General features: G+C 37.7%; 1 protein-coding gene across 1 annotated transcript in view; it reads left to right on the forward strand.

The window, feature by feature from the left end:
* The window catches only part of Unc79 (unc-79 homolog, NALCN channel complex subunit), a 252433-nt gene that overhangs the window by 19981 nt on the left and 213828 nt on the right, over nt 1-18624 (forward strand). The window contains 1 exon segment of the mRNA XM_047541641.1: nt 16611-16731. Within this exon segment, the coding sequence (XP_047397597.1) occupies nt 16611-16731 (121 nt within the window).

The following is an 18624-nucleotide window of genomic DNA, read 5'->3' on the forward strand; positions in this document are numbered from 1 at the left end:
AGGAAGCTCATTGCTTGACTGCTGTCTGTATATCAGACCACTGCAGTTTCTGGTGAGTCCTATTGACCATTTGGGAGGACTCCTGTCCTGACGACCATTTTCCTTCCTTTTGTGACTTCCTACAAGGATGCTGATACCACATGGGTATGTCTCTGTCCTGAGTTTGTCCCTCCTCTTTATGTGTTTTATGAGGTAGATATTGTTAGTGGGTCTTTGATTTTGTTGTCCTCACTGATCTGTCTAGTTTTAGTGGAAGGCAGTGGGTTGGCTCAAAACTATGCTGCTACCATTGCCTTTTCCTCAGAAATAACCTCTTTTAGCATATTTAAGCTGACTAGGGTGCTTACACCATTTTAAAAAATGGCAGGTGTCTTTAGAACCAGTCTGACCCACTCTCAGTTTCTGGGTCAAAGTAAAGTCATGACAGCTCTTTTATTCCTTAAAAAAAGAGCGATGATCAAACTTGTAAATATGGGAAGCTTGGCATTATTGTGTTTTCCTTACCCTTCTGGGGCTATGCTTGTTCTTTAGTTTTTTGAAATTAATTAATACAATGTTTGGATAACAAAACTATAAAGAAAAGCAAGGGAAGGATGAACAGAAAAATTAGGAAACTGTCTATAGTAAGGGAGGAGAATAAAATCCGAGATAGGTACAGGTGAGATACAGAAAATGTTCTGTCTTCTAATCTGGGTGGTAAGTAAGTGGGTGTAGATCTATTACTATTTTTGGAAGTATGCACATAATTGTATACCCTTTTTTATATTATGTAGATATTGTACTAAAGGAAGTCTGAGAAGTTCTGAATTCAGCTTTCTTGAGAGCTCCTCCCTGGGAAGTCACTGAGCAAGGTCAGGAGTGAGTCCTAGGAGAGGATTCATCCTGCTTGGGGCTTTGTAGTGCTACACTGTAAGCTGGGAGACCTCTGGGAAGCATATGGTGGGGATATGGGTTGCTTTGTATTTTCTACTGAAGCTCAACATGACCTTAGAAATAGGTCAAAACAGAACACTTCTTTGGGGGCAAAATGGGTGTCCTCAACTGTTTGAGAATTCTGTGGAGGAGTCAGAACTTCCATTGAAGAACACATAAGAATCTGGGCCACATTTATCTAGACATTCTGCTGTAAAAACACAGTATGTTGGACATGGGGCTCTTGATGATGGAAACTTGGAACAGTCTGTCTCTTGAACTCTGCTCCTCCAATCTTGATGGATTGCCCTCTGTGCCTAATGCACAACTGGATCTTTCTTCTTCCAGGAGAAAAGCTGCATCAGAATGCCCAAATAAACTTGTATTCATGATTTGTAGTTTGCATGAATATAGCATTCTAATTTGGAAATGATTTGTCTTCAGGGTTTTGAAGGCATGGCTTCATGATTGTCTTACTTCCAGTTGTTGCTTTTGAGGAGGATAAAGCCATTTTGATTCTTGATCTTTCCTAAGTGATACAAAAATTTTAAAAATACTAGAAGTATATGGACTCTTTTCTTTGTCTCCAGTGCCTGACATTTTGCAATGATGTGCATTGTGGTGTGTCTACATTGTGATGATCCCTCTTAATCTGCCACTGTCTAAAAATTTCTTAATTGATTTAGCTAATGATTTTAATCCATCTACTTTGGCTATTGTCTTTTTCTGGTATCTCCTGCACTTATCATCTGATTTTTGTTGTTGTTTTTTTTGGTGTACTTTGTGAAATTTCCTCACCTGTTTCTTCTAACCTTTCTGTTGATTATTTCTGGGATTGTTTTAAAATGCAAGAAATCTTTTTTTTTTCTCTGTATGTAATTTTCTTTTAGCATGACAACATTTATTCATGGGTAGAATGTCCTCTCTCTGATATGAATAACAGGTTTTTTTTTTTGTTTTAAAGGTTTTCTTCTGTGAAGACCTTTTTTCTCTAAGTTCATTTTCTGTTCCTGCTAATCTGTCTTACATGTTGAGGCTTTCTTTAGATGTTTGGCTATTCCTTGCTGTCTACTCATAATTAAGGGTTGGGCCAAGAAGCTGACCTAAGCATGTTGGTAAGTCATTTATCAGGGGAACCCCTGACATCATTGTCTTTAGATCTGGCCTCTGATTGGTCAGATTCACAGAAGGAAAGAGGAAAGAAGAGGTGTCCAATCTCTAGCCTAAAGGGTAGGAGTCTGGCTAATAGGTGTTGGAGGGCACAGTTCATATAACCAGTAAATCTTGGTTTATGTAGGTTACCCCTGTCTTCAAATGTGTATGGTGTCCATTACAGGGTCCCTCTCATGTATATTCTTTTTAGGCAGATTCATCTGCTGAACTGGGGAGAAATGTCCTCTCAGGGATGTGAGGTAAGGAAGATAATTTAGGTTCTAATTTCTCCTAAACTGCATTATGCCATTCCTCCTTTTTTTTTAATTTTTATTTTTTAGCACCCTCACCCTTTCCCCCTCTAGTTCCAGAGCTAACCAATGCTGCCAGTTTTGGGCCTTTTGAGAATTCTGAGAGGCACACACTTTGATTTTTAACCTTCCCTGTTGCTGGCCTGGGGAAGATGATTGTTCTGCCCCATCAACTGCTCGTTACCTATTGTTTTTCAGACTTCCATAATTATGTTGTCATGTGCCTTCTTGCCTGTTTCTTCTTTCTTGTTGTGTTAAAAATTCCTTTACTTTAGTTGATGACAATTCAGGTGTGAATGGTTTGATTGTCTTCATTTTATAGTCTTAAAACCTCTTCTCCCGCTTTTTAAGCCTAGCTTTGTTGTTGTTGTTTTTTTTTGTGGTACAACTAAGGATTGAACCCACCAGAGCCTTGCGCATGCTAGGCAGGCACTCTACTGCTGAGTTACTCTACTGCTGAGTTACTTCCCTGCTAAGTTGCCAAAATGATCTCAAACTCCTCTTTCCCCGTCCTGCGTAGCTGGGATTACAGGTGTGCAATGCCCAGCCTGGCTTTCTCATCTCTTGTCTTAAGTAGCATCTCTCCTGCAAGGCCTTCTCGGAATACTCTATGAAAAAAGATATTCTCTAACTTTTTTTTTCCCCTCTAATCTCTCCTTTATTCTTTATTTTAACCCTTTGCATATTTCTTTGTGAACTTTTAAAAAGAACTTGAGCTTTTTGTTCATTTATCATGCTTTCCCATCTGCTACATGAGCTCAGGGGCTGTGGTTATGTTATGCAGTGCTGTGTTGCCAGTGTTTGGCAGATAGTTGACTCTCAATAAACATTTGCTGATTGAGTGAAAGTACAAGTTTTACATGAACTGTATGAATTTTAAAACTGCTAACAACTTCCTCAGTTTCCTTATCTTTAAAAAAACTAAGGACAGGGGAATAACATCAGCACCCACCTCACAGGACTGGTGAAGCTTACTAGAGTCAAAATGGTAAAGTTCTTAGAACAGTGCTTGGCATGTGGTAAATATGACAAAAAATACTGGCTGTATTTTAAGATTCTGCAAAAACATTCCTCAAAGAGATACAGTTTTATATTTAATCGTTCCATTTTGATCAAGTTAAAGAAAATGTTGTAGTATGATGGACTGAATTATTCTTTAAAATTTTTTTTAAATTTGTTCTAATTTGTTGTACATGACAGTAGAATGCATTTATACATTTTGATAGGTCATATATGGAGTATAATCTCTCATTTTTCTGATTATACATATTTTAGGATCACATCTGCCCTGAATTATTCTTGAATATTATGTAGTATGCCCTGAATCATAGTACATCGGATTTTAGCTCCAAGTTGATCATGAATTGCCATTGACTTTAGTACTGTTGTGGAATGGAATATTCTTGCACAAGAGGACAGGATCCCAAATATTTTCCAGTGTTGACCACAGTCAGATATTTGAAAATAGTGCTGGCTATGATTCCTCTTCTTATTTAAGCAATTCTGGGACATTGAACCACATTGATTGGATGGATGTTTGATAATTCCAGGTTTGTCTTCAGTATCGAACGAAGATGTAGAAACTTAAAGAATTATTTGTAGCCATCAACCTCTGCGAGTCTCTGAAATTATTTAATTCCCACCAAATTGCTCCTCAATTCTTCAAAAATCAATGATTTTTATTTTTTGAAGGGGACATGGGGTCTTGCTAAGTTGCCCAGGCTGGCCTCCAACTCATTATCCTGCTGCCTCAGCCTCCCAAGTAGCTGGGACTCCAGGCAGGTGCTACTGTACCTGGCTTATAATTTTTCCCTCCCTCCCTCCCTCCCTCCCTCCCTTCCTTCTTTCCTTCCTTTTTTTTTTTTTAAATTAAAGCGAGAGCTGTAATTTATTATTTATTTTTGGTGCTAAGAATTGAATTCAGGGGTGCTTTATCACTGAGCTATTCCCAGAATTCCCCTCACCCCCTTTTAAAATTTTTGAGACAGGATCTTGCTAAGTTGCTGAGGCTGGCCTTAACTCTGCTGTTCATCTGCCTCAGCTTCCTGAGTTGCTGGGATTATAAGTATGTGCTGCCATGCCCGGCCAGATTTAATTTAAAATCTTGATTTGAGGAATCTTCTCAATAAACTTTAAAAATGTGCTTCTATGACCTAACTTGATTGCATCAAAATAATCACCTTCCAATTCAAATAACCACTAATATCCCACAAACACTCAGCTTGAAGAAAATTTCTCTGCCTTATCACTTTCTCCATCACACCATGAAATGAATCTGACTTTCAAAATTCCCAGCTGGAGTTTTCTTGACCAATAGCACTAGAAACCGGAATAACAAGCTTCTCTTTTGATGTGCATAAATTCTCCCTGCTTACCCCGCCCCTTTTTTATTGCAATGCCCCATGTCTGGCAAATGTTGTGTGTCTATGTTCAGAATTTTTCTAATTGGTGAGTGGTTAAGTCTTACTAATTCATGTGTGAAAGCTAACTGGATGATTTTATGTATATATGTATTTTTGAATATGCTAAAAACGTACTGTCAATCACAATTAGTTCAAGTGTTCCTCTTTGTAGGTGACATCAGAAAGTGGCTATATCACTTACATCCTCTGTGACCATGGGCAAGTTACCTAACCTCTGTAAGCTATGGTTTTCTCACTGATAATATGGGTATAACAATGCAACCATTATTTTTATGTTTACTGATATGCAGTGAACATCAGAATTCAGAGATATTATTGTGACTGTTATGACCTTCTCAAGGATGAGAATTGCATCTTATTTATTGTTGATATATTATCACCTCAAAGTGTCAATCAGTATCTGATGAATAAGAATACTGATATCTTTTCCTTTACCTTTACTGCTTGACTTGTTTATTGTCTAAAATTCCCTAGAACTCCTGACATATTGCTTTGCACAAGTCAGTGCTCAAAAACTTAATTAAATAATGTATGAGGAAGTTCTTTGCAAAATATAAAAGGTATACAGATTTTTAATGATGAGGATGGAGTCGGTTGCCAAAGAACCCTGGGCATTCTTTGTTGACCTTTCCTGTCTGCTGAAAGTGCCAGGTGAAGCTTGCCACCTGGACCTAAAACTGACTGCAGAATATGTATGTAAGTATACAAATATTTGGAAGAGCTTAAGGAGGCAATGTGTGGCATCTGACATCCTCTGCACTGCTTTGGCTTTCTACCTGTGTGTATCCTTTCCCATCACCCTTCATTTGTGTCTTTTGTGAGGTTTTGCTTTCAGTGAGAGAATGACCTTGCTTAACAGAGGAGCAACATTCTTTGATCAAGGATTTGCAAAGAGCTCTGCTTCACCACTAGAACTCCCAAACAATATTTAGTTTTCCCCAGATCTTCATTTCTGAGTATCTTATTATTAGCTGCATTTATTTATTATTCTTAAAACTATAAGGGTAAATATAGAACATAAGTTTAGTGCTAGATGGCTGCAGTAGTCTGTGTGTGTGTCTGTGTGTGTGTGCGTGTGTGTATACACAAGCAGGGAGTTATACCTGATTTTACTGATGTAAGGTCACTGGTATGTCTTACTTAACCGGTTACTCCATTTTAGGGACAGAGAGTATTGAATTGAGAAAGGAAAGGGAGAGGAACCCACAAGTAATGGCTGATTCTGTACGTAGTTTATTGTCTACTGTGTACCAGGCTTTGTACTAAATAGTTGATATGTGCAATATTTCAAAATCCTTATAGCAATGCAGTGAGATAGATATCCTTACCCTCATTTTATAGATTAGGAAATTGAGGCTGAGAGATACTCATTACTTTATCCACGATCTCATAGCAACTAAGTAGAAATTTACCCAAATTCAAGTGAAACCTGGGTTTTGATTTTGGTCATGACTCTTAATTTTCTACATTGCTTGGACTCTTGGTGCTTCCATTTTTCCACGTGTATAATGGATTTTTCTCTTTGTGTGTGAAAAGTTGTAATTGTTGGGGAGGGCTGGGGAGGAGGGTTGACATGATTCTTGTGGTAGCTGCATAAAGTTACAGATGTATAGTGAAGTAAATGATGAAAGGCTTGGAGAAGCTGAACTGGGGCTGGAAATGGAAATACAGAAACCACAAGGCCTGCATCCTCTGTTCTCAGGGTCTTCCTGAGGAGCCTATTGAGTGGGGGGTTAATAAAGGCTGTGAATCTGGGAGGGTATGAGGAAGGAGTGCATGTGGAATTTGGAAAATACCCTTCACAAATCTCATTTGGCTGCTGATATTAAGGAATTTATTTGTTAATTTTGGTGGATGTGATAACAGTACTATGATTATAAGCATTTTCATTACTCAAAGATTATGCTAAAGTATTTATAAGTGGAATAGTATGATAAAAAGAGTTTTCCTTAAATACTCAAACAAAAAGGAAAAATGGAAGGGGACAGGTAGTTACCACTGAAGCTGAGTGATGGGTGCCTTCCAGGTCTTGATCAAACACAGGAAGGGAGCCTAATTTCTTCTAAATAGAATAGGGCCTTTTTCAGCTGCACTATGCCCTGTGTTTTTTCTACTTTTCCTGCTAAGTTTATTTCCGCAAAGGTCCTTCACAATGATATGCCTCTAAGAAGGGTGTCTCACTGGTACTTGGAGGCACATAGCTGAAATCCTGTCAGGACTGACCGACTGACTCAGAGAATGAAGAATACTTACCTGCCTCTGCCCTGACTGCTCTCTGAGCTGGTCATGGTGAGAGTGGGCACACATCCTCCCAGGATCTGAAGGCCATCCTTGGTTTCCCACAACTAGGTTCTTAGAGCGGACTTTCTGTTTGCTCTGCGGCTCTTGGAATAGATATTCACTGCTTTCATTCTATCCTTGCAGATATGACACCAGCCTCATCCTTTCAGCCAGATCAGCTCCACACCCCAAAATGAGTAGTGGTGGAACTGGGGGGTTTGGGAGGAAAGTGATACAAGTGGTTCTTGTGAAGCAAATTGTTTCTATAAGTAAGAGGAGTAGAGAAAACTTAGTGTCCTATTCATGATCCAAAATTAGCCCTTGAAAGGAACATAAATTCTAAGCTATTTTGTTATACCAAAAGTCATATGACACGTTCATTTATTCACTCAACAAACATTTATTTAGAAATAGGGGCAGGTAAGTATTCTTCATTCTCTGAGTCAGTCGACCAGAGCTTGTTAAATGCTGGATTTTTAAAGATAAAGGAGATATTAAAGGAGATATTTCTCCTCCTCCTCCTCCTCCTCCTCCTCCTCCTCCTCCTCCTCCTCCTCCTTCTTCTTCTTCTTCTTCTTCTTCTTCTTTCTTCTTTCTTCTTCTTCTTTTTCTTCTTTCTTCTTCTTCTTCTTCTTTTTTTTTGTAACTGGGATTGAATCCAGGGGTGCTTAATGACTGAGCCACATCCCCAGCCCTTTTTATTTTATTTTTTATTCAGGGTCTTTCCAAGTTGCTTAGGACCTTGTTAATTTGCTGAGGTTGGCTTTGAACTTGTGATCCTTCTTCCTCAGCCTCCCGAGCCACTGTGTGCCACCATGCGGGGCTAAAAGACATTTCTGATAGCCCAGTGGAGGAGACAGCCCTTGAGTTAATGGTTCTTCAGCCGTAAGTGACATGACAGAGGGAAACCTCGGGTGCTGTGAAAGTGCTGAGGAACTCCATCTAATGTAGCTTGTGGCAGGGAGTAGTTGTAGTTGAGCTTTGAAGAATACTTAGGAGTTGGTCGGGCAGAGAAGTATACATTCCTGTAGTAGAGAGTGTGCATAAGCCACGGATGAGTGGGAATGTTGTCGGCTGGAACTTCTGCAAGTTAGTGTGGTTGAATGGTGGTGCACATGGAAAAGAGCAGACGAGCTTGGCAGATGAGCCAGGAGACACTTTTGCTGGGCATCATGTGCCAAGTTAATTGCTTGGATTCCAACAAACAGCAGATAAAGAAAATACGGATTTTAGAGAAGTCACTCCGGGTGTCATGTGGAAAAAGAATCCAAAGGGAATAAGTCTGGTTATCACAGCAGTTAATCTAGGTAAGAAATTGTTCGCAGTTGAAGTAATTGGATAGAGAAAAGAGTAGATCCTAGAGATGATTTCTAGATAGAATCAGTAGTACTGGTAAGTAGAATCTATTAGGAGAGACACAAGCACAGTGGATAAAGACTGATGTGCTGTGGTACTTAAGGAGGATGTCCAGTTCCTGCTGATCCTCTCATCAAAACAAGAACTTGAAAAGGTATCAGGTAAAGTTGTTTACTTGAAAGATAATGATGAATTGATATTGTAATCCAAATTTGAGAGATATGTCCACATGCTTTTTGTTTACATCTGTCATTTCTTAATGAAAGGTTAGACTGAAAAGAAGATGACTTAAAAGGGGACAGTGACAGCAAAGCCTCTGAGTCTTAGACTTCATGTAGTGCTATAAGAAATCAGTAAAAAAGTAAGGTGGAATTAGAACATATATTATCAAATTTACATTAATAATCAACATTTGCAAAAAATGTGGGGAAGTACTATTATTGCAAAAATTGTGGGGAAGTACTATTTTAATTTCTCAGTTGGCAAAAACAGAATAGAACAAAACAAACAAGAACCCCTGAGGCTCTGAGATATTAAATGGTTTGCCTGAGGTCACACGTAGCTGTAGGTGGGAACTCCTGTTCTATCCAGGGCTCTCTGCAGGGCGTCGGGATAACTCTAGGACACGTGTTTAGTCTGTTAGGATCCAAGTCATGAAAATTGGAATCAGAATGGACAATCCGAAGACAAAAATGACCACTGCAAATGATACTAAGACCTACAAACAGTTTTCGAATATGTAGCAAGAGAAGTGATAATTTTGGAGTTCTGTTGGAATGAGAGAAGGAAATAAATCATGAAAAGGAATTCTGCATTATTTACATGTTATACAAGTATATTTTAACAGATGTTATTTGTGTAATGCTGCTAGAATTTTAAATAAGTTTTTAGAGTATTGATAGACCATAAGCTAGTTTATATTTAAACTTTCGATGTATTTCAACCACTGTGGTACTGCTGGCCATCTGCTACGTGCCTAGAATTGTGACACATTCAAAGGGAATTACATGTGAAATATAGAGAGTTCTGTCTTCAAGGGTCTTAAATGTTAAGGAACCTGGATTTGCAAACATGAAACTGATTTGGAACCATCCAATATAGCTTATAATCGGTGACATACGTCTATAATGAAGTGACAAAGTAGGCTGGTACATAGTGCTCCAGATTTGGAAAAGGGAGATGTTGATGTGTAGAGTTGATTAGAAGGCTTCATGAATGATGTGACCCTTAAGATGGGCCTCGAAGAATGAAAAATGATTTGATTTCACAGCGAGGGCTAGTTTCAAGGAAATAAACTAGTTTTTAGACTAGTTTATATCTAGAAATAAATAGAACAACTAGTTTATATTGAAAAACAAATAGAAATTTAGTCTAATACTTTATTTTTTGACTACAGTGTTACTGTAGTCAGATATTGTAGTGAGATATTGAAAGCAACCTAAATGTCAAACAATACAATAAGGGAAGTATTTCTAATTGAATATTATTAAACAAATAAAAATAAAGAATGTGGAAAAGGATGGCCCACAGCCAGTTAAACCATCAGTTCTGCCACTTACTTAGGTCATATTACTTATTGTTTTTGAGCTTTGGTTTATTCAGCTTTAAATGGGAATGATAATACCACATGGAAAAGTTATTGTGAGGATTAAAAATAATGTTTATGGAGCACCTTGGAAATAATGGATACTCAATAAATGTTATTATTCATGCTTAATGAGATCTACTGTGCTGGAATGTAAATAGGTACTGTCTTTTTGAAGGCAGTTTCTCAATTTTCCCCAAAAACTTTAAAATGAATATTTCCTATTTGACTTGGCAGTTTCATGATTGAAAATCTGTTCTAAGAAAATAATTAAAGATATGTGCATATCTTTGAAACGATATTCTTTATAGTACTGAATAGAATAGTGAAAAATAACCTCAAGTCTCATAAATAATTGGTGAAATAAATTGTGTATGGGGGCTGGGGTTGTGGCTCAGTGGTAGAGCACTTACCTGGCATACATGAGGCACTGGGTTCGATTCTCAGCACCACATATAGATAAATAAATAAATAAATGTCCATTAACAACTAAAAAATATTTTAAAAAATGTATAAAGGAATTTCTGATATAGAAACTAAGAAAAACAGAATCTAAAACTATACACAATTTAATCCATTTTTATAAATGTATAGTTATGCAAAGAAAATGTTAATTATGGTTTGTCTCTGAGTAGTGAGCCTTTAGGTGATTTTTATATTCTTCATTGTGCTTACCTGAATTTTTTTTGCTTTGTTGATAATAAGCACAGATAAAACTTAAAAAAAATATGAATGCATCACTTTTAAGCGTATTTAGTGACATAAGAAAATGTTTAAGATTTCAACAAAAAAATTTCAAAGTAATTTAATCTCTGAATCTTGATTTGGTGACTCTTTCCTCTCAAAGCTTCTAAGAAAACAGTGGGGCTAGGATGGGGCTAAAGTAGCAGAGAGTGGACCTTAGATTTGTGTGTGCACATATAAAAATCATCACTTTCTTGGTGATGGATGCAAATAATCACTTTAGACCTCTTTTGTTGTTTCTTCATTTTCATCACAGCTTGAACAGTTGGCTTTCTTGTCTATAAAAAACAAAGTTTAATTGCTGCAAAAACAACTCTCTCTGGCCTTTTCCTTTCATTCCTATAAGGGAACTTGAGCATTCAGTCTTTGCAAGACCTTGGGGATCTACAGTAGTGAGCAAGAAACATGATTCTTGGACTTCTCTGTCCTTTTTTTTTTTTGCATGAGGCAGGGATTGAACTCAGGGTAGCTTAACCACTGAACCAAATTCCCAGCCCCTTTTTCTATTTTATTTAGAAACAGGGTTATGCTGAGTTGCTTAGGGCATCACTAAGGAGCAGATGCTGGCTTTGAACTCTTGATCCTCCTGCCTCAGCCTCCCAAGCTGCTGGGGTTACAAGTATGTGCTACTGCACCTGGCTTCTCTCTGTCTTCTTGAAAGAGATCGTAAATAATCACCCCAATAAATGTACAATTATAAATTGTGCTAACTACTGCAGAAACAAAACACAAAGAACAAAAAAACCAAGCAGGGTATTATATCAGGGCTTCGGAGCCAGGTGTCAATTCAGACAAGAAGTCAACAAAGACCTTCCTGAGGAAGCAACATGTAAAGTCAGACAAAATGTGGAGGGACAAGCACTCTAGACAGAGTCATGAGCATGTATCAAGGTTTTCAGGTGAAAAACAGTTATGTGTATTTAAAAAAAAAAATTGGGCAAGAGTCACTGAGTCTAGTTCTTGAGATGCAGCACCAGATTGGTGGGACTGGAACCTTGTATGATATGGGATGGGTTTTGGATTTTGCCCTGAGGGCAGTGGGCAGCCACTGAAGGATTTTAAGCAGAAAGTTATGTGAAACATTTTATAATTTAAAAGATTTCTGTGACTGTTTTAAGGAGAAGAAACTGGAAAGAGGCAAGGGAGAATGCAAAAGAAGAGTTTGGAGGCTTTGGGTGTGGGCAGGTGATGGTGCCAAGCAATGACAGCAAAGATGAAGAACAGAAGACAGTTTGGAGGTGTATTTTAGGATGGCGTGGCAGGGAGTTTGGTGGAGGAACAGAGGAAAAGTAAGGCTGACTTTCAGAACACTTCGTGTGAGTGACTTGTAGATTATCAAATGATGGAGATGGTTTCTTTTTGGAGGGAAGAGAGGATTCAGTGGTGGACATGTTTACTTTGAGATATGTATAAGATCACTCGGTGGAGAAACTGAGTACATGTGCATGTGGAATGTATATGTATGTACATATATATGTATATATTATACACTTATGATTATCATCATTTAAAAAATATTTTTAGTTATAGATGGACACACTACCTTTATTTTATTTATTTTTATGCGGTGCTGAGGATCGAATCCAGCGCCTCACATATGCTAGGCAAGCACTCCACCACTGAGCCACAACCACAGCCCTTGATTATCATTATTATTGCTATTTGTAGAGTATTTGGCCTAGAGGTAGTACTGACAACCATATGGATGGATGGGATTGGCCATGGAAAGGACATTCAGAGAGAAGGACTGAGAGTCCAGGGTTGAGTCCTGATGAATTCTGACATCTGAACTTCAAGAGGAGAAGATGGCAAAACACTTTGAGAGGGATGCATTAGGGATGTGTTCCAGAGGAGGAAGCTCAGGAATGTGATGTCAGGGAAGCCAAGGGGAGATATTTCAAGAAGGAGGGACTGACTGGAATGTGCTGAAAGGTCTACTGATGTGATGGAGGACTAAGAAGGACCTGCTGGATTTGGAAATCTGGAGGCACTAGATGTTTACTGGAAAAACAGACTCAGTGCGGTGGTGGAAGCAGAAGCCAGATTGGAGAGAATGGGAGAAAGGAAGAGAAGTGAAGAGATGAGGATGTGTGCTGGGGGCAACGGGAAGGGAAGGGGAGGGGTTTCTTTTGTTTTTACCTTTGATAGGGGATATTCTATGGTTTACTTAAATGCTGATGGCAATGATTTAGTAAAGCGATTTATATTGTAGTAAAGACATTTATATTGTAGAAGGAATGGCTGATGGATGGAGAGCTCATGGAGAGCTGATGGATTGGTGTTTGATAAGAAAAGGAAAGAAGGAGATGATGTAAGTTGTTTTTTGACACCTCTGTATGTCAAGTATTACTATATACCATGCTAAGTGATTTGCACACTATTCACAATAGCCCTATGAAGTTGATATGATTATCCCCATTTTACAGAGGAGGAAACTGAGGTTAATTGGAGATAAAGTCAAGGTCTTAATTCAGAACTTTTGATTTCAGAGCTCATACTCTTAACTCTTATAGGATTTCCTCTGTGATGGTCAGTTAGTTTGCTCTAGCAGCCATAAAAGTATCATTTAAACTGAAATATATTCTCTCACTGTCCTGGAGACTTGCTGTCCAAGATCAAGGTGTTGGCAGGTTTGGTTTCTCCTGAGGCCCCTCTCCTTGGCTCGCAGATAGTCACCTTCTTCTTGTCCTCACTTGACCTTTCCTCTGTGCTTTTGCACTCCCTGGGCCTCCTGTGTGTCCTAATCTTTTCTTACAAGAACACCAGGCAGACTGAATTAGGGCACACCGCCGTAACGGCTTCATTTTAACTTAGTCACTTCTTTAAAGGCCTTATCTCCAAATGCAGTCACATTTTCAGGTTAGGGTTTCGGCATATGAATTTTCAGGGAACATAATTCATCCATAACACTTCTTAAAGTGTAAGGAAAGGGGCGGCCCTAGGGAGTCCGGAAGAGTATGTAACTCTAATTAAAGAGAGTGGAAGTTTGCTAGAGAGATGTAGCCTTAGAATCTGTTGAGGTTGGAGATCATTTGCATATTCCTATCCTGCCCACCTGAGTCTCTGCAGCATAGTTAGCGTATGTGTGAAGAACAAGAACTCTGCACTCTGAGGAGGCTGCTAGGTGCACACAAGGCTCTATTAACCAGACAAATGACCGACTACCTTTTGTGTGCAAGGTTAAAATGCAAATGAGTTTTACTCACATCCTCAGCAAAATTACAAGTTACTGTTTACCAAGGACCTTTCTGAATGTTCTCAAATAGTTCAAAATGGGAAGACTGAATCTCTGTGTTCACTAATACACAAATTAACTGGAACATTTTTTCCAATTTGTTCTATTAGCTATCTTTTGTAGTTACTATTTTATTCTTTTTCTCCTTTCTTCTTTCTTCCTTTCCCCCCACCTTCATTCATCAATAATTTATTGAGTACCTAATAGGTGTCTGGCACTAAGGTTAAAAAGTCCACAATCCACTGTACTTTTATGTAGATATATGTACATAAACACTGCACACATACACATATATACACACATATATATCTAAGTGACAAGTGTTTTATTTAAGTGTTAGTGAATCCTATGAATATATTGAGTACCTACTAAGTGTCAGGCAGTGTTTTAGACTTGGGATCCAGGCCTGAGTAAGATATAGTTGCTACCTTCAAGAAATTTTACAACCTGGTATAGAAAGGAAACAGGAAAGTGAAAAAAGATAATACCATGTGAGTTTGTAAGATATTAAAAGATCTCAAAGAAGACAGTGACTCTAGTTTGCTTTCTTATACATGTTTGAATGAATACCCATTGGAAGGAGCTGTTCCTGCATTTTAATAAAAGGAACTATAAAAAGGACATTCACTTCCACAAACATTTTTGAGTGCTTGCATTTGTTGTAGAGTGACAGTTGTAGCTTGAATTATGAGCAATCATTGAGTTGGGGGATCTCTGACTTTTCTCATCTTTCAAGCTCATTGTTCACACCTTCCTATCAACTACTTTTCAGGTGGTGGAATAATTAATGTATACCTGAAACACTCTACAGAAGCCTGCTAAATATTAATGCTTGAGAAAAGCCTCAGTAACAAAGCATTTTTGTGATAGTGGGTGAGCAGAGAGCGTATGCTGGCTTAGCTTACATATTGGATACTTGGAACTTAGAACTGTGTGTTAACGTGGGGTTCCTTGTATTGTGATTTTAAAAACTATGATGAACAGCAGATTGAAAGTACTGAGAAGATGGTTTGCAGATTATGAAATTGATATATTTTTGAGTATCACCTACTGTACCTTACCTCAGGAAAAGAAGTTGTTTACAACCAAACACTTATGGGATTAATTAAGACAATGGACATAAATGTGTTGCTTTCTTTGGAGCTGATATGCTATTCAAACTCAAAATATTATTGTCTGCAGTTTCAACATTTCTCTGGGAGAACACTAACCATATTATAGAAATAGTTCAGGAAGTAGAAGGGAGAAAAACAAATCTGATGAATGGTATATGTGTATTAGGTTCAATGATTAACCTAATACTGCTGAAAATTGCTTTGATGTCATGCAATGAACATTGACTGTGCATGTTGACTTCATTTCACATTTGTATTCTAGATAGCATCTTAGTGGAAAGAGCACTGAACTGGGAACCAGGAAAGTTAAGAGATAGTCTAGCTCTGCCATTTCCCCCTTGTGTGTCTTATTTCCCTGTCTTTAAAATGAAGTGGTTGTGGGAAACAGCCTCTGAGGTCCTCCTAGTTCTGATATTTTATTGTTCCCTAATTCTATACCCCCTGCCTATCAAAAGCATTTTGACTTTCTTTAAGTTGCTTAAGACAGCATTTCAGTTAGAATGCATCCAGCTTATTTCCATGGGCTATTGGGAACAGCGAGGCCTTGCTTCTCCAGGACTTGATATATCTTCTGTTAACCGCTGACAGTGAGCCATACCACCTAAAAGGCTCCCTTGGTAGCCTTAAAGATTGAAAGGACAAATGGACAGTATTGAGAACTCTGTGAAGAGGAGACCAGAGAGACGTTGATCATCATGGCTCCTTGGAATTTGCAAAGAGGAATGACTAGAACTGGGCCATTCACTACAGCCAGGTCAAAGGTCAGGTCAGGAATGTGGACAATGCTGGTGACTCCAGGTAGGTCTAGGAGGGTAAAAAAAAAATCTATTTAGTCCCTCCTGAATCTTGAGAAGATCTGGGCAGCCAAGCTCAGAAAGCTATTAGGAAGTCTCCTAATTTGTGAAATTCTTTGGAAGAAAAGTATGACATTTCTTTTTTATATCTTTATTATTGCATAATCATTATATTCTTAATACTCACCAAACAGATCTACTCTTAACATTAACTAAACTTGCTTTCATGGTCACTTATTGAATTAAAAAGACTGATTTCAATTGATGCCATTATGTAATGGACTCCCTATTTTTTTAAAAGGATTTTTGGAGTGTTGCTGAAAGACCTTCAAGTTTTCTCCTTCAATTTCAGTTAAGCAATATTAAATATAACTCTCTTGTGACAGAGATTTATATCTATTATTATTTTTCTAATAATCTAATTTGGGGGAAATTAGAAGCTGACTAGTATTGCTTTTCTTAGTGATTAAATAGAGGAATGGATAATTTGTGAATAGGATATTAAATTAGGTAACTAAAATAATTTTGTGTGCTGAATACAATAAGAAATTAAGTCTTTTGTAATTGTTCTAGCATGGAATTTCAGTAAAATTCACAAATATGTCCCATAAAAATGCTGATTAAATTAATAACTATGCCTAATACATATTACAAGATGATTCTTTTTCTTCTTTTTTTTTTTTTTTTTTTCACTTTTATCTAGTTGCTTCCAAGATCCGGTACTTGCAGGAATATCATAACCGGGTTCTTCACAACATTTATCCTGTACCATCAGGAACAGATATTGCAAACACCCTGAAATACTTTTCTCAGACCTTGTTAAGGTAAGCCTTAAAATAGCCTCTACTTTGAGAGAATTATTATGTAGTACTGCTGAATTTATTGGGACCTAAATTTCTATTAAACTGAAAGTTTTGAAGGACATTAGATTTTCTAGCGCTCTGCCAGAAGAGTCTGGACGCCGGTTCTCTGGGTGTATATAGCAGATCAGATAGATCCCAGGCCTAACTGGAAAAATGGGTTGCATGGCTATTGCCTGCTTTCCTCAGTTGAATGACTTGTCAAGAGATAGATAAATGATAAAAGGTTCTAGCTTTGGCACTAAGACAGTGTGGGATTAAAAGGAACGCTTATATGCTTAAAATCAAGAATAGGGAACACTTTTGGTCTAAAAATTAGAAGTATGTAGCACTTTAGGCTTATCACAAGTGTTTCCTCCTTCCTAATATTATCTAACATATGGTAATAACAGTTATTTTTAAATCTGTGTAACACTTCAAAAATTTAACTTTACTATGGATCACAGAATTCTGTGGAGTTCAAGGAAACAAAAACATAGGAGCTCTTTTGTACTTTTACTGCAAGGTTGAACCCAAGGGGCCTTTTGACTTTACACTTCTCATTAGAACAAGCGAACACAGGTGATTTCTCAAGCAAAGACTCAGTTGTTTGGGGGAAGTAACATCAAAGAAGTCAGAACACCCCATTTCCCAATTAAATTCCAAGGCTTGGTTGCTTCCATCACCATGGTCTTCTCTCTTCAAACTGATTTTCAAAACACTTAACTTGATTTGCTACTATCTTGTCTCTTCTAGCTATAAAGCAGAAACTTCTAGCAGAACTTTTGTAAATTATTTGGAAAAGAACACAAATGGAATGATTGTAGTGGCACTGGAGTTTCCAGTGGTCTACGGCTTTGCTGTGGGCAGACAGGTTGTGTAGAAAGAAACTGCATGAGATCAAGTCAGCCACTAGCCTTCTGCAGCTCTTGTTTCTCTGCTCTCTTTGTTCTTTGGAGTACCTTTTCATCTTTAGAACCCTTAGTATTGCTGTCCTAGATTTAAGGGATTCTGTTCATCAAATGCATAGATGTCAGATTTGCATAGTAAGTTTAGGACCCTGTTATAGGATATTTTCCTTCTTTTCAAATTGCAGCATATAATTAGCCCTGTTTTCATAGTAATAATCAGATAAATTTAAGAATCAAGGCATCTGATTCTTTTCTTTTGAATTCTTTTTATCTTCGATATTGGGGTCCTGAATGGGAAATACTTTTTGTTTATCACAAATTCAGAAAGTCTCGAAGTGAGAGACACTTCACATAGGAAGCATCATGAATTCCATTTGCTAGGAAACTGTGTATCCTAGTCAGCACTTGAGAGCTTATTGCTTAGGTCTTAGTAACTGTGCCAAAAAGTTAAGAAATTTAGTATACTGAAGTCATGTTTGCAAGACATGAAAATTTCATTTTCTTGAGCAGTCAATCATTGGAATATGATCATAGGTGGTAGCATTTCAGGGTGAAGTTGGTTGAAGTGGCTTGATAGAGATTCTGCGCAATTGAAATGAGTTCATTTTCAAAGGAAGACAGCATCAATAACTACTCCTAATGGTATTAATAGCAAAAGCTATCATTATCATATCATATTGTATTATAATAGTAATTATATGTCTTAAGCACTACCTTATGCACATTAAATATATCATCTGATTCATAATGAGATAAGTGAATTGTTATACCCATTTTGTAGATAATGAAATTAAGGTACAGAGTGGTTAGATAAGTTCCTCAAAGTTATTTATCTAATATGTGTTAGAAACAGGATTTGACATTGGTGGTCCTCATCCACAGCCCCAACTCTCAACAGTTTGGCCATACTGCTTCTTCTTAGTGCCACTCTTTAATTATAGTATTGGGACACCTCTTTTAGTAAAAA

Source organism: Sciurus carolinensis, chromosome 2 (genome assembly GCF_902686445.1).
Source record: "Sciurus carolinensis chromosome 2, mSciCar1.2, whole genome shotgun sequence".
In the NCBI taxonomy this organism is placed as follows: Eukaryota; Metazoa; Chordata; class Mammalia; order Rodentia; family Sciuridae; genus Sciurus; species Sciurus carolinensis.